General features: G+C 34.7%; 1 protein-coding gene across 1 annotated transcript; it reads right to left on the reverse strand.

Annotated features, from left to right (window-relative positions):
• Window positions 1-730: 730 nt before the first annotated feature.
• On the reverse strand, window positions 731-15,416 carry LOC138306317 (uncharacterized). Its single transcript, XM_069246752.1, has 10 exons — window positions 14,906-15,416; window positions 13,243-13,369; window positions 12,585-12,748; window positions 11,268-11,392; window positions 10,747-10,895; window positions 10,253-10,313; window positions 9,270-9,432; window positions 6,665-6,794; window positions 5,901-6,196; window positions 731-1,406 (listed from the first exon to the last, which is right to left on the reverse strand). The coding sequence occupies exons 2-10, from the start codon at window positions 13,319-13,321 to the stop codon at window positions 1,368-1,370; spliced, it is 1,206 nt and encodes a 401-aa protein (XP_069102853.1). The 5' UTR covers window positions 13,322-13,369; window positions 14,906-15,416; the 3' UTR covers window positions 731-1,367.
• Between the last annotated feature and the right edge of the window lie 1,300 nt (window positions 15,417-16,716).

Raw genomic sequence — 16,716 nt, forward strand, 5'->3', positions numbered from 1 at the left:
GTGTTCTGTGTGATACTTGGGTAACGGGTAGGATTATACAACGATTGATTAATATTTTGAGATCAGAAGAGGAGAGAATCACAATATGTTATACAACATATGAATAAAATAGAAAATATGAAATGTTTTATGAATAATGGTCGCTCATCTTTCAATACGTATCCGTATACGTATACCACTTATTGTAAGTATCCCTAGTAAAATTAATAATACTTCCATTATGTCTATTCATCCATAATATACATTAAAGTTGGATGTATATATATATGTTATGTATATTGTAGACAATGTTATGCTTAGGCAGAAATGTTAACAAAGGTTTCTTATCTTTTTATTTTTGGTTCAATAAAGGTACACCAAACATGATAAGAAAGTCTACCTTAATCCTGCAATGACAATAGTCTAAATCCAATATTGCCGTCATAACTACATATATATACACAAATAGGCATGTTATTGGAACTAATTTGACAAGAAATATTATTGTTATTTCTAATACCAGAAATCAATACGCTATAATGGCGACCATTTTGGACTTTAATCCAAAACGTGAATTTGCTATGGAGAGATTCATGTAGACTTTTCCATGTGACAAGAGATATACGCACTGAATCAATTTCAATTGAGAAATATTTATTAACATTTTTGTCAAATTTCATTGCCTGACATACTTTTCTAGAGGTAAAACATAACAGACTGAAACAACAGGACATACAAAACAACAACATGGTGTTTATATCATTAGATGTTTTATTATTTTAGTCATCATTGAAACATATGCTTTTGATTAGAAGTGTTTTCTATTGCGAGTCAATACTACATGTAATAATTGTATTGTTTTTTTGGCATTTCACACCCGTGGATTTTATGAAATGTGTTTTACATTTATATCTTTTTGCTCTTTATTTGTTTCTCCGACAAAAAATATGGAACTTGCTCGTTTTTATAATCATTTTGAAACGTAAAAGCAAGATATCGTAATTAAAGGAAAACTGTATTTACTTTGATATTTAACTTAAAATAAATAATGAGGACATTTACAACTTTTTTGTTTCTGATATAAAGACTTACACTGATAAGTCACATAATCCGCCTGATATCAAGTGAGATTTCCCCAGTTATGTCAATTGTTTAATATGATATAAAAACATTGCATTGACTGTGCAGGGCATAAAATCAATTATGACTTCATAATAGAAACAATCAAGTGACGTCAGGAAAAATGACGTGATGTCGGGATTTCAAGGATGACGAAAAAAAAACTTTTGCTCACCAAGGCTCGCAAAAAAAACAAATAATAAAAAAATCCACAAAATCTCATATCACATGATAACACATTCAATACCCTACATATCTGTACTGCATTGCTAGTCCGTGTAACAGGGAAGCTTCCCAACATGCGTCATCTGCAACACGACAAAAGAGCTACATAAGAGAAGTAATTATAATCTGTAGGGGAGGCTAAGCTTACACAACACGACAAAGGAGCAACATTAGAGAAGTAATTATAATCTGTAGGGAAGGCTAAGCTTACACAACACGACAAAGGAGCAACATTAGAGAAGTAATTATAATCTGGAGGAGAGGCTGAGCTTACACAACACGACAAAGGAGCTACATTGGAGAAGTAATTATAATCTGTAGGAGAGGCTGAGCTTACACAACACGACAAAGGAGCTACATTTGAGAAGTAATTATAATCTGTAGGAGAGGCTGAGCTTACACAACACGACAAAGGAGCTACATCAGAGAAGTAATTATAATCTGTAGGAGAGGCTGAGCTTACACAACACGACAAAGGAGCTACATCAGAGAAGTAATTATAATCTGTAGGAGAGGCTAAGCTTACACAACATGACAAAGGAGCAACATTAGAGAAGTAATTATAATCTGTAGGAGAGGCTGAGCTTACACAACACGACAAAGGAGCTACATTTGAGAAGTAATTATAATCTGTAGGAGAGGCTGAGCTTACACAACACGACAAAGGAGCTACATCAGAGAAGTAATTATAATCTGGAGGGGAGGCTAAGCTTACACAACACGACAAAGGAGCTACATTAGAGAAGTAATTATAATCTGTAGGGAAGGCTAAGCTTACACAACACGACAAAGGAGCAACATTAGAGAAGTAATTATAATCTGTAGGAGAGGATGAGCTTACACAACACGACAAAGGAGCTACATTTGAGAAGTAATTATAATCTGTAGGAGAGGCTGAGCTTACACAACACGACAAAGGAGCTACGTTTGAGAAGTAATTATAATCTGTAGGAGAGGCTGAGCTTACACAACACGACAAAGGAGCTACATCAGAGAAGTAATTATAATCTGTAGGAGAGGCTGAGCTTACACAACACGACAAAGGAGCTACATCAGAGAAGTAATTATAATCTGTAGGAGAGGCTAAGCTTACACAACATGACAAAGGAGCAACATTAGAGAAGTAATTATAATCTGTAGGAGAGGCTGAGCTTACACAACACGACAAAGGAGCTACATTTGAGAAGTAATTATAATCTGTAGGAGAGGCTGAGCTTACACAACACGACAAAGGAGCTACATCAGAGAAGTAATTATAATCAGGAGGGGAGGCTAAGCTAACACAACAAGACAAAGGAGCTACATTAGAGAAGTAATTATAATCTGGAGGAGAGGCTGAGCTTACACAACACGACAAAGGAGCAACATTAGAGAAGAAATTATAATCTGGAGGAGAGGCTAGCTAACACAACATGGCAAAGGAGATACATTAGAGAAGTAATTATAACCTGGAGGAGAGGCTCAGCTAACACTACATGACAACGGAGCTACATTAGAGAAGTAACTATAATCGGAGGAGAGGCTAAGCTTACACAGCACGACAAAAGAGCTTCATCAGAGAAGTAATTATAATCTGGAGGGGAGGCTAAGCTAGCACAACATGACAACGGAGATACATTAGAGAAGTAATTATAATCTGGAGGGGAGGCTAAGCTTACACAACACGACGAAGGAGCTACATCAGAGAAGTAATTATAATCTGGAGGAGAGGCTAAGCTAACACAACATGACAACGGAGATACATAAGATAAGTAATTATAATCTGGAGGGGAGGCGAAGCTAACACAACAAGACAAAGGAGCTACATTGGAGAAGCAATTATAATCTGGAGGACAGGCTAAGCTAACACAACATGACAACGGAGATACATAAGATAAGTAATTATAATCTGGAGGGGAGGCGAAGCTAACACAACAAGACAAAGGAGCTACATTGGAGAAGCAATTATAATCTGGAGGAGAGGCTAAGCTAACACAACACGACAAAGGAGCTACAATGGAGAAGTAATTATAATCTGGAGGGGAGGCTAAGCTAACACAACACGACAAAGGAGCTACATTGGAGAAGTAATTATAATCTGTAGGAGAGGCTAAGCTAACACAACACGACAAAGGAGCTACATTGGAGAAGTAATTATAATCTGGAGGAGAGACTAAGCTTACAAAACACGACAACGAAGCTACATCAGAGAAGTAATTATAATCTGGAGGGGAGGCTAAGCTAACACAACACGACAACGGAGCTACATTAGAGAAATAAATATAATCTGGAGGGGAGGCTAAGCTTACACAACACGATAAAGGAGCTACTTTAGATAAGTAATTTTAATCTGGAGGGGAGGCTAAGCTTACACAACACGACAAAGGAGCTACTTTAGAGAAGTAATTATAATCTGTAGGAGAGGCTAAGCTAACACAACAAGACAAATGAGCTACATTAGATAAGTAATTTTAATCTGGAGGGGAGGCTAAGCTTACACAACACGACAAAGGAGCTACATTAGAGAAGTAATTATAATCTGGAGGGGAGGCTAAGCTTACACAACACGATAAAAGAGCTACATTAGATAAGTAATTTTAATCTGGAGGGGAGGCTAAGCTTACACAACAAGACAAAGGAGCTACATCAGAGAAGTAATTATAATCTGGAGGGGAGGCTAAGCTAGCACAACACGACAAAGGAGCTACATTAGAGAAGTAATTATAATCTGTAGGAGAGGCTAAGCTTACACAACAAGACAAAGGAGCTACATTTGAGAAGTAATTATAATCTGTAGGAGAGGCTAAGCTTACACAACAAGACAAATGAGCTACATTAGAGAAGTAGTTATAATCTGGAGGGGAGGCTAAGCTAGCACAACACGACAAAGGAGCTACATTTGAGAAGTAATTATAATCTGTAGGGGAGGCTAAGCTTACACAACAAGACAAAGGAGCTACATTTGAGAAGTAATTATAATCTGGAGATGAGGCTAAGCTTAAACAGCAAGACAAAGGAGCTACATCAGAGAAGCAATTATAATCTGGAGGAGAGGCTAAGCTTAAACTGCATGACAAAGGAGCTACATCAGAGAAGTAACTATAATCTGGAGGTGAGGCTAAGCTTAAACAGCATGACAAAGGAGCTACATCAGAGAAGTAACTATAATCTGGAGGGGAGGCTAAGCTAACACAACATGGCAAAGGAGATACATTAGAGAAGTAATTATAATGTGTAGGAGAGGCTAAGCTTACACAACACGACAAAGGAGCTACATTAGAGAAGTAATTATAATATGTAGGAGAGGCTAAGCTTACACAACACGACAAAGGAGCTACGTTAGAGAAGTAATTATAATCTGTAGGAGAGGCTAAGGAAATACATCATAAGGTGGAGGTGGAGGTTTTACTTCCAATAAAAACTAACAACCAAGTCTGTTTATGCATATTACTGAGTTACCTGCCCTTGCAGTTAAGTATTACGTCACGTGTTTTTGATTATAGTGTCATATTTGAGAACAAACGATGTGAATTTTGCTTTAAACATAATGACGTCACAATAGATAGCTTCTTGTAAGGGAGGTAACTATGTGTTACAATGTATGCAAAGACGTAATCTCTCCTTCACCAACGCTTGTATTTACACCTTGTATATCCAAAAGATTTATAACATGGTAGCTCTGAAAATGGGACATTCCAGATACCAGTCTATTCCATTTATCATATTCATCTTAATATATGTCTGTAGAGATGGACTATTACAAGAAAACAAACGTTTGATATTATGGGTAGAAAATGGTGTTACACAATTACTTTATGGACATATACGTGTAATTGAAATAATGCATATATAAACAAGAAACATCCGAGCTACATAGTTTAGTTGACATAAATTTTCGTTTCTTTCTTTTTGTTACACGCCTGTTCCATTATGTATACTGATATTTTGATATTTGGATAACGACAAAGCCATTTATTATAGAGGTTCATAATTTTACAATTTCAGTACCATCGATCAGTGATATCCGTGGTTGCAACAAATGTATCATAAAAATGGTAATGCAAGTTTGATTGAAAGTTTAACAAAAAATGTCTGACCCCAAAAAATAACCGGCCACGTAATATTTAGTCTATTACGATTTTGTTTCCACAGTCTACGTCAGACTCGCCCCCATCGCCGTCCCCAAACCCTATCTGTAACAGTGTTCTGTGTTTCCCCGGGATAACAAAAGATGTTTCGGGAACCGCTCTTGGTGTTTCGTCAACATTCTCCCTTCTATTGGTAAATATGATCCCGGGTTCTCCAGCGCCAAGATCATTGGTTGAACTACTGTTATTCCCAATCTCGGTGTCAGATGGGATAATGTCATCTAGGTTGGTGACCATTGTGTCATCACGTGATAGACTGTCTTGCGCTTCTACGTCACGTGACCCACCACTAGAAAATGAGCCTTCATCATCAAACATAGAGTCGTCATTTTCACTATCAGTTGGAATTTCCGTTACGCATGTAATAATATCGGATTTTGAGGATGGCGCAACAGTTTTCGCAGTTTTAAAATCAATTATTACTTCCGGTGGTGGGACGTCAACACTTACTGTCACTGATTTCCGCCTTTGTGGCGGCCCCTCCTCTTCCGGTATAAACTGCATCATTTTCTGGTCATTTAGTTCGTAGCCTGATGGAATATTCAGCATGGCGGAAAGTCGTCGTCCAACAGCACGAGCGACGTTGATGTTGCTTTTGTCTCCCCTTGCCGCTAGGAGTCGCTGATATAGGTAGCAACTCAGTAGCCATGATGTCAGTAGGGTCAGAAAGCCAACACCAGCCATGATGTATATGATGTTACGGTTAATACTGAAGTTTTCTCCTTTATTTTCTGCGTGTGTTTTCTCTGAAATCAAATTTCCCAAATGTATGTTAATTAGATAGTGCATATAAAAATGGAAATTGATTCATCTCATGCTAACAACCTTGCAATCTATCAATCTGACGTTCGTGTGTTTCTTATCAGAATATCCCCGTGTTTAATATGTTAACAATAACAAATTACAAATTTGAATTGAGGATGACGAAACTTGTATACTCATGTTTTTTAAATTGTTATTATTCTAGGAAAAGTCAACACAAATATCAGGAAAATAGCCTAATTTAAACATATGTTTTTTTTCTCCATTATGATATTCATATCGTATTTCCTATTTATTTTACCTTTTTCTTGGATAATCGACATACCCGAATTAGCAACATACCAGATAAACTTAATAAACGATCTGCCCGAATAAACGACAAATTCGAATAACCGACGTATCTGATTAACCGACACACCCGAAAAAACGACATATGCGAATAATAGACATACCCGATTTTTTCACATGAGGTGACAAAACACGAACTGATGTTCCACAGGTAATTTTGTCCACGTCGTTTTCATTGGATGATCTTCTCCTTCGCTTCTTCTTCCCCCAGCCTACAACCTCCCTACATACGGTCTGTGATTAACATAATATGAGTTAGTGTGTTTCCACTTGACGGTATACTGCGTAAACAGTACCACATATAATGACAAATAAATATTTTATTCATGCAAATGTACACAGTAAGAATATTTTGGCCTTCCATTCACTTCGATCAAAAATTGGAAAGTGTAACAACGGCGTATATAAGTTATACTATGATGTTGGAATATAACTGAAGACAGCATGCATACCTATACAGCCTATCTACAAGAAAGTCAAAGCAGGACCTTTTATAAGGATTTTTCATATAATGAATAAAGCAACCTCTTTTTGAGTGTGATTAACTTTGGTGGATTTTGCGGACGATAAGATATAATAAAAAATAAATATCCTCAAAATGGTTCTAAATACAGGTAAAATTCAGAACAAGACAGATGATTACAGACTCACCATTAAACTTTTTAAGCACATATAACATTATCATAACCATATGAATTATGATATCCATTCCGTAAATGAATACATAGAGAATACATGGTCAATATTTTACAATAAAGGTTTATTTTGGTACGATACTTAGGAAAACCGAGATAACGATCGAGGCTCTGCCGAGTGATCTTGGCATTCCGTGTCGAGCACCAAAATAAAACTTGTATTGTAAGATACTAACCGTGTATTCTGTTTGTCCTGTAACCATTATGGCATCCAAAACGAAATCGAATGGCCAGTTATATACTTGATATCTCTCGAAGCGAGAAGCTTCTTTGATGCGGAGGAAAAGATTCATTCACTAAACGAAATGAAAATGTACTCCTTTTTACTACCGTGGGAAAAATATAAGCGTATTCGCAAACAGTACCAGTAATTCTATTCGGTGTGTAATATCATTGAAACAATGTAAAAATATTGAAAACCCAATAAGTATCCATCAAAGACTTACTTTACAATATATACCTTTACCATGAGCCAAGGAAAAGACGACACCGCCATACGATATACAATGTATTCGATATCGTAAAAATGACGTCATTCCGGTGAAAGTGACGTCTCTTTTTAGCGGGACTGGATGAAGTTTGATACACCGGAAGGTTAAAGTGCGGGGTTAATTTAGAAAATGTTCCGTCAGATATGGAACAAATTCACGCAGACATGTCGACGGATAAAGCATTTCGTATTGACGGATAAAGCAAAGTTTATCCGGCAGTAGTTATCCGCCCGTATGTGGGGCAGTTGCAGATAAATACATTTTGATATTTAAGGTAGCTCCATACTAAAACCAATGTCACTTTTTTTCTAACAGGTCTTATTTTCTTGCATTTTCATATAGATTTCAAATCTGTATAGCATAATGGGTGTTCTCGAACTACTTTTTGAGATATATTTGAGCTTGCAATATACCATCCGTACAAATTTGCTGGCCGATAAAAGAAAGATTCATAAAAAATCTTTTCCATTAAATTAGGGTGAATGTAGTCTCAATCCTGTTGATTTTTTTCTTAATTTATACCGATAGAATGATATACAAAACTATTGTATTTTTACAAAAACTAACAATTTTTGTTATTTCTAAACTTTATTATCATGCTTTAATTGCCATATTTTCGCCCCTAAAAACAATGAATAGACAAAAAAGGAAATGAAAACCCATGTCAATTTCACAATATTTGTATATGATATGCTCAAGGTAATATATTTTTCAAATATCATATAAAAACATGGGGTCCTCGATCAAATTTTCACAATTTTGTAAGCTTTAAGTTTGTAACTCACAACCATACCCCATTTCATCCAGGGCTAAGATGGGTCAAATTTGACTATTAAAAAAAATCATGCCACAAAAAACATTCTTCATCAATTGATATGTTTTTGTTATATCATATCTAGTTAATGTCTGTTTATATTAATGATTTTCTCCAAATTTTGTGTTTTAAGGAAATCCGTAGGCGATTCATTTAGAATTCCGGAATTTCAGTCCAGGTTCCCTCTTATCATTTACTGCTACGAACGTTACTTCCGGTGTTTGAAAGTCCATTCCCAAAATACGATAGGGACCGCAAAAACCTCAGAGATAGCTTGTTATATTAACTTCAATGCTTTTATTTTCTTTATTTAATGATTTTAAACATTCAATATGATATGTAGACCATTTTCACCTATTGAAAACATATCCAAGTGGAATGTCGTTGCGTATCGGAAACCATTTTGGAATTCAAAACAACCTCGGCAGCTTTGGGTTAAGCGTCATATGAATTGGCGCAATTTTCAAAAGTATGGACCTACCTTAATGCTTTTTACTGTAATGTATTGTCTATTATGATGGCAATTTATTTTTTTCAATTCAGAAATTTAAATTGCGTAATCAAATCTCCGTGAAAATGTCCTAATTTTAAAAAACAACACAAAATTAAGTCTCCGCCAAAAATACGTCGGCATACAGTACAAGACTAATACACTTATTGGTATGCCCTGGTACCACATGTGGTGCTGGTTCCGCCTAGATTTACCTACCGGTTCACAACTCCCCTGACACACCACCAGCGTACACTGAAACGACATATCCACTACCTCCGAACCCTCATAGTTAGTCGGGATGAACGCTTTGAAGTTGGAAACGAGGCTTCCTTCAGAATTGCGATGGAAGTTAGGAAATACTCCATCATCTTCTGCACATCTGGTATTTAAGATGAAGTCATTAGGTCGTCACATAGTTATATCTGTATATCTACCATAACGCGGTAGGGAACTAGATGTTTAGCAGAATTTAAAAACAACCATTATCAATTAAAACTATGAGATATATTGATATATAACTTGTCACGTGAGGTAGACAGTTTATGAAGAAAAACAATTTTGATAAGTAGTATTTGCCTATAATTATTATCCTTCTAAAATATCGCCTATTTTGTCTTTCGAGCTTGGACATGCTTCATGGACAAAGGAAAATTTGCTTACAAATCAACATTTCCTCCGCTTTTTCACATAATTTCACATATATTACACGATATGTTGTTAACATATATGGCTTCATTACCAAACAGTGTAAATATTCATCATTGTAGTGCGAATTAAATCTAAACGATGCATTAATGTGGTACTAAAAATCTTCACGGACGAAATTGTTATGGTATATTTCACAATAATATATTTATATTTCATTCATAACCCCTTATTTTGTCTTTTGTTTAAAACAGGAACTATGTTCCAACATAGAACAAGACTCATATAGCCATACCACACGTTTCTGGAGTTCTTTGTAGGATTTTCGCCATCTTTCCGTGAAACATATCATTTTGAGTCATGTGAATCCCCACCCTGATAATACAAAGTCATCTCGGTATCTATTGTGACGTCGCTATTTTGTGGGCGAAATTCACGTCGTTTTCTCTGAAAAGTATAACGTTACGCTCGCAAGCACATGACGTCAAAATCAATACCTACCCATTAGGAGAGATAACTCTACAATTTACAAAAACAGATTAATTAATAGATACCTGTCGTGGATTATATCGATCTCAGAGGCAGAACAATCTGTGGCGCTGATTTCGAAGTCATCTGAAATATGATTAAACATGTTGTATACGTTTTCTTAAGCGTTGGTTGTCTTTTTTTGACATTCATTGGTGTGTAATATTTGGTTATGCGAGGCTTTATTATCCGGCACAAAAAGGTTATATGAAGCAGCGAACATAACGGGGAGGTAACTCTCAATCTGTGATCGCCAAGTAAAGCAAACCTATGTTTTCAAGTGATCGGTTGGCTTGTCATACCACCGAATATTGTTTTTTCTTCTGGTTTTATTTGAAGAACAGCTTAAGCTTTGTATTCTTACAAATTCGTTACTAAGCTTGTTAACAGATAACATTATTTCAAATTACCCGTCCTATATCCATGTACAAGAAATATGACTTACATAACCTTACTATCAGGCCACATTAAATGTTTTCATCCGTAAGAAACACTCATACTATGTAAGAACACTATATACCTCTGTACTGTTTGTCTAGTGACACTTCCATCAGGAGGTCGTCACTCAGTAGAACTGTCCCCTGGCTGACGTCATTAGATTGGTTAGAGAGTATCCTCATCCGGGCAGTTGGTTTCGTAGTCTTGTTGATCCCGGGACCGATATCTCCCCTAATAACATTAAATCATCAGTGTGTGTGAATGAAGAAATCAAAACATGCACTACCACAATTCTTTTTTAGTTCTAGTGATTGTTTTCGTTGCAGTTTATGGCTGTTATTTCTTTGGGAATCTAATGTTTTTATCTATTTTCTTGATTGTTTCAATAGCTATAACATCTGACAACATTATATTAGCAGATATTGAAGGTGTCCCTTTATCTAAATCATAAGTGATAGTATTGGTATTCAACTTCATTTGTTTTTCAATTTTAGCGATACGATTACGTATGAAGGCATTCTACTATGAGTAGTGTTGAAATCTACGTATTAGATAATATTTCTAAATAATTGATGTGTTTATTCCCCTTTACAACAAACGTACTCTGGCATGATGATATTCCCGACGATGATATCTCCCATGTCCACGATGCACATGACCGGAATAACTTTGTCACTTCCGGTTTGTATATCCGGTCTCTCCTGCACAATCACTCGGAACATGGTGTCCTTTTCAATAAAAATAGAAGCATGTTTTTATTATGTTAGTGATACCTTCAGCCTATTCGTATCCAAATATCAATGATATAGCCGTACTATGTTTAGAATATTTATGAATGCATGCCGTAAACATATTATAATATACTAATAAGGAAAGCCTATCTGAGAGCGCAACGGTTAATCCCTTATTTCGTTATTTTTACTGTGTTACTAAATATAAATATGCCAGGTAAATGAAGGATTTTCAACGGCGAAAGAGTAATCTCCCCTGACCCATCAGTCTTATCGATGTTGACAGGTGTTTTGTTTTATTGCATATTGTGTGCGCTGACTAACTGTACTGCTAGACACCATTTATAGATTTATTAACTATTAGAATCATAGCTTTGCTGAATTACTGGCACTGTGTTTATAACAAGAAAACAATACTGAACACATTATTCTTCTACTTTCACTTTCTGAAAAATACGTGACTGCGGCTACAAAATATATATCAGCGTCATTTTCCGTTGCCAGGCGGAAACAACTGCTCACATGCAACGGCTTTTAAGTTAAGATTCAAGACAAAATGAAATTGTTAGATTCAGACAAGAATAAATTGGGAGGTTTATCTTTCACGAATGTTTTCATTTTGAAAATTTCCAAGTGTAACTTGTTTGCAATCACGCGAGAATGTGATTTTGTAATCACGCGAGTGTGTGACTTTGGATACTGTTTGCGCAACGCTGGATCTTGTGTGACTTCCGGTTTCCGGTTTACTAGAAAGTTTTTCCAACTTTACATATATTTAATGATTACATAGAATAACGTTACCGAGACACCTCTATCACAAGAGTTCGCTTCGCGAACGGGTCTTCGGCCCGTTCGCTGCGCTCTCTAATAACTTCTAAAAATGACGCTATCAATCTGGTGATGAAAAAAAAAATACATGAATAATAAATAAACGATATAGAAAAAAATAAATAAATGATAAATAAAAAGTAGAAAAACTGCGTTTAAAGTTGATATATTTTATGTATGTACCTGATAATATCATTAATTACAATTTATATTTTATATGTGACATAACTATCGTCTTTTTATAGATATAATGACCATGTATCTGTATATATTTGTTTCTCTACCATCTTATTTTATTTCAGAACTTAATATTGATATAAGACGGAGTATACATAGTTGATATTATAAACAGAAAACGTACAAGAGTAATGTTGCATAAGTCAAAGTTGAACATATAGTCACGTGATCGAGCGGAAGTGACGTGTTTGCATTCCCTTCCTCGTCCCTGTATATAGATGATGCCTCCTTCTGTGGTGAACTTCGTGTTGATGACGACATTCGTGCTGCTGCATGACGTCACAGTGACTTTAATTAAACAGAACGTGTGTTCGTTTTATCCTTTTAATGATATTAGAATGATAGTGAATATCGTTGAACAAGAGATGCAACTGAAACATTTGACCTGGATGCAATACATAGAAATAATAAACATACACTAAATCAATCCTTATAATCGATACATTATTCTCTCCAAAAACCCAAAATGTACTAAAGACTTTTTTATGAAATTATTACCAATTCTAATTAGCTTATCATAAACTTCACTACAGACGTCATTTTTCCTTTTATGTGCTAAGAAATTAAAGTTTGAAGCTAATGGTAATGGTTACAAACCAATTTGAATCGTGTGGAGTGTGTTTTGATCTAAACATCTAAAAACATTTTATACTTCAATTTGCCTTAAAACACAATGGAACTCAAACTTGTTACACATCGTCTCTTTCCAATAAAATTATTTGTGATACGAAAAGATAATCATCATATGCAAACTTGAAATAACAGTTTAAGACAAAACTCACCATTTGGATTAAATTCGGCGTTTACCGTATATAGTGATGTCACGAGTAGGCAGACTAACAGAAGCTCAGCCACGTCCATCCTCTCATATGGAATCAGGTTGCTTTAATCCCCAAAGACGAGTTCAGACTACAACAGTGTTGTTGATAATTCAAAATAATGATTGTAGAGGTCTTATAAGAGCGCAGCTCTCTGCGCGGCCGAGCATATAGAATCCAATACATTCCAGTATCCCTTGGACTTTGAAATTGTGTCCCGCGGGAAAATTCTCGCGCCTCCATGTAGGCAGCCATGTTTTAATTCTCGTTATCAGCACGACGAGGTTTGAAATTTCTGTACTAGACTAAACATGTTTTCAGTATATGTTTTAAAATAACTGTAAGTAACTTTGATTTACACATATACATGAACAACGCAATAAATGTACTAGTCCAATATATGACGTCAGTGACGTCATAAAACCTGACGCCAAAGATGACGGCACAGATTCGCGCGTATTTTTGATAGCATGGCATGTTGCCAAGTTTTCTCTGCATCTGATAAAAACAGGATTGAAGTATATTGAACTATTTTGAATTCTTTCTAACTATCGATAGTATGTGCATGTCAGTGAAATATTTTATTGTTATCTCGTAGAAAAATATAGACAATATAAAGTTATGATGTTAAAATCTTTTACCTGTAGCTGCGCTATTCTGAGGCTTTGCGTTAAATTCATATTATATCTATGTAACATTGCCTTTTTTCCTTAAACTTGGAACATTTTTGTCATAATTTGATATTTACATCTCCTTTACATTAATACTAGATGAAGCCATTGAAACCTAATGTTGAAATCCACATGATGATTCGGCTTGCGTAGGATAGCAAAAACGAACAAATAGTTCAAATGTTAACGTCGCTTGTAGCAAGCCTTTACATCAGCTTAGACTGTCTGTAGCGTAAAATACTAATGAGGTCGTCAATTATAAAGTCGTATTTGATTGGTTAATACGAAAACGTACTAAATTCTATAATTCAAAAACAGTTTATCAATGTAGATGGAATTTGGGTTAAAATGATTTATTATGTTAGCTAAAAAATATATGTAAATATAACACAAATATCATAATGCATTCTCATCACAAACCACTTTTAAAGTACACTCAATGTTTAGTGATATATCTCAATAATACAAATAAATATTGTAGATATATCCCAGTTAATCCATGAACAACGTGAATAAAATAATATTTTAACTGTAATATTTATGCTCGTTTTAAACTCGGGAGCGAATAATATTCTAGAAACTAACTGATGTTTTCATATTTTGAATGGGTCGAAGTTGTAAACATAAATACTACGCAGAGGTATGCTTAGAAGAGAACTTTGATTTTGATCATATAAATATTATTTGAAAAATCCATACATATAAACCATCCATGTAATTTTCTGTTATGATAAAAACAAATCTAATTTTTAAATTGTCTATATCAGTAGCCAACATAAGCAGATATAACGCTTTTAAGGTAAAAGTTTTCACCGACAAAAACTAATAAAATTAAAAGGAAATAAATTTAAAAAAAAAAACATGGTGGCACTGCTGTCTTAATTCTCATACCCCTTTGAGGACTAAAACAGAAAACAAAGAATGTATTTTGACAAATTCAGTGATGAAACACTTACCTATATCACGTCAGCGCCTTCCTGAAAATCTGCCTGCCTACTTTCTAGTCCAAGTAAATTGTACTCTACTTTTCGAGTCCGCATGTAGACATACATTGTCTTCTCATTGGTCACAACGGTGTGATTTCTCAGGTGTGATATCATTAAGAATTCATATTTATAGATTAACTTAGAAAAAATTTGTTTCTTATTGATGGCTTGTCGATAGGACATTATTATTAATTACATTAATTAAATAATCATGATGTAATTAGGTCACGTGTTTGAGCAATTGCATGTTTATATATAGCCGACCATCTGCTGGTCCTGAACATACGAAATGTATGTGTCTCTGTGCCATATAGGTATTAAGCCTAGGTTTATTTGGATGTTCGTTCAGACTAGCGTATTTCCTGGACGTTGGTAGTTCTCAATAGTTATTTGCCTTTAGATATTGATAATACAGCATTTTATTCATTTTCACTAATGCTGATAAATTATGTACTGATGCTTTTAGATATAGTGGATCTAGATCATTCAATATTATCAATGCCAACTTAGAAACCAAGCAAGTCAATTAAATTAAGATTTATATAGAGATCATCTTATTGGTAATGCATATTGTATCTGTGGCGGCTCTGTTGAGGATATTTCTCATTTATTTTATTTTGTCCAAGATTTATAACTGAAAGACAACTCTTAATTGATTCTCTGTCTCAACTGTAAGTAGATATCCAACTAAATCTTATGTTAAATCTCAACTTAAACTTTCATCTACATCTGATAAATAATATTAACTTGCTAACAAGGGGAAGTAATCACCTCAGTCATGAGCTAAATTCTGCAATGTGTGCATACATTCAGAAATACATTGAATCAACAGGAATACTTTAAAGCTATTACTAATTTTAATTTTTAAGTAATTTAATGTATTGATAATTAAACTGCACTTAAACTTCATTGACACTATAATTACTTTTACTTTACCCTTTACTGTTTCATTAACCGTTACTGTATCATATATTTTTATGTGACTTGGCTCTTAGACAGATGAGAACGTGAATATGAAGAACTGATTAATTCCTTTTCTTTATGAATTGAATGTAAACTGAATATACATGCATATATATATAATTGTTTACTCCCTCAATGTTGCTCATACTCCGTATATTTGTGACTGGGTAGGCACTTAGTGGTGAAACAGTATGGACATTTTAGTGCTGCCCAGTTACAATGAATGTCCGGAGTGAGAGTGACATTGACAAATTGAGATTAAGTTTTAAGTTTTAAACTATAAGCTATAATCATAATCAAAATCCAGTTAAGCTAGAATTAGGATCTTTTGATTAAGCAAATACTAATCAATTAAATCCGCTATTAATTAAAGTTTGATATAACAGGAAGATTATACATGTTATTCATCGCTATTGGTAATATCTTCTACTTATATATGTAAATAACTATTTATTAGTATTTTCAGTAATACGTATGATTTGTGTTAATTCTAACAATTATTTAATATTATTTGATAGATCTAGTCTAGTGCAAATATGCTTTAAAAGATGTAATATGTTTATAAATTGTATATATACATTTTGTAATACATACATGCAATCATGTGGAGAGGGAATATATAGGCTCTGCCTGCTGCCCGATCCAGAATTAAATCTTTTGATTAAATAAAAATATTTTGAAATGAAATATTTATATTCACGTGATGCTACATGACAATCCATCAAAGAGGCTTCACCGCCGACAGAGAAATAAAATGAAATGGCCAAACTTTCCAGTGGTGAGAATGGTGTGAAGTAAATAACTTTAACTGAATAAAG

The sequence above is a fragment of the Argopecten irradians genome, chromosome 13, assembly GCF_041381155.1.
Source record: "Argopecten irradians isolate NY chromosome 13, Ai_NY, whole genome shotgun sequence".
NCBI lineage: Eukaryota > Metazoa > Mollusca > Bivalvia > Pectinida > Pectinidae > Argopecten > Argopecten irradians.

What these genes read in the sequence shown, in the direction of transcription:
- LOC138306317 (XM_069246752.1), bottom strand. Translation starts at nt 13,321, where the DNA reads ATGGACGTGGCTGAGCTTCTGTTAGTCTGCCTACTCGTGACATCACTA. An exon ending in ACTAGACAAACAGTACAGAG is followed by an intron (nt 10,314 to 10,746) that starts GTATATAGTGTT and finishes ATCATATTTCAG; the next exon opens with ATGACTTCGAAATCAGCGCC. An exon ending in ACCTCATGTGAAAAAATCGG is followed by an intron (nt 6,197 to 6,664) that starts GTATGTCTATTA and finishes ATTTGATTTCAG; the next exon opens with AGAAAACACACGCAGAAAAT.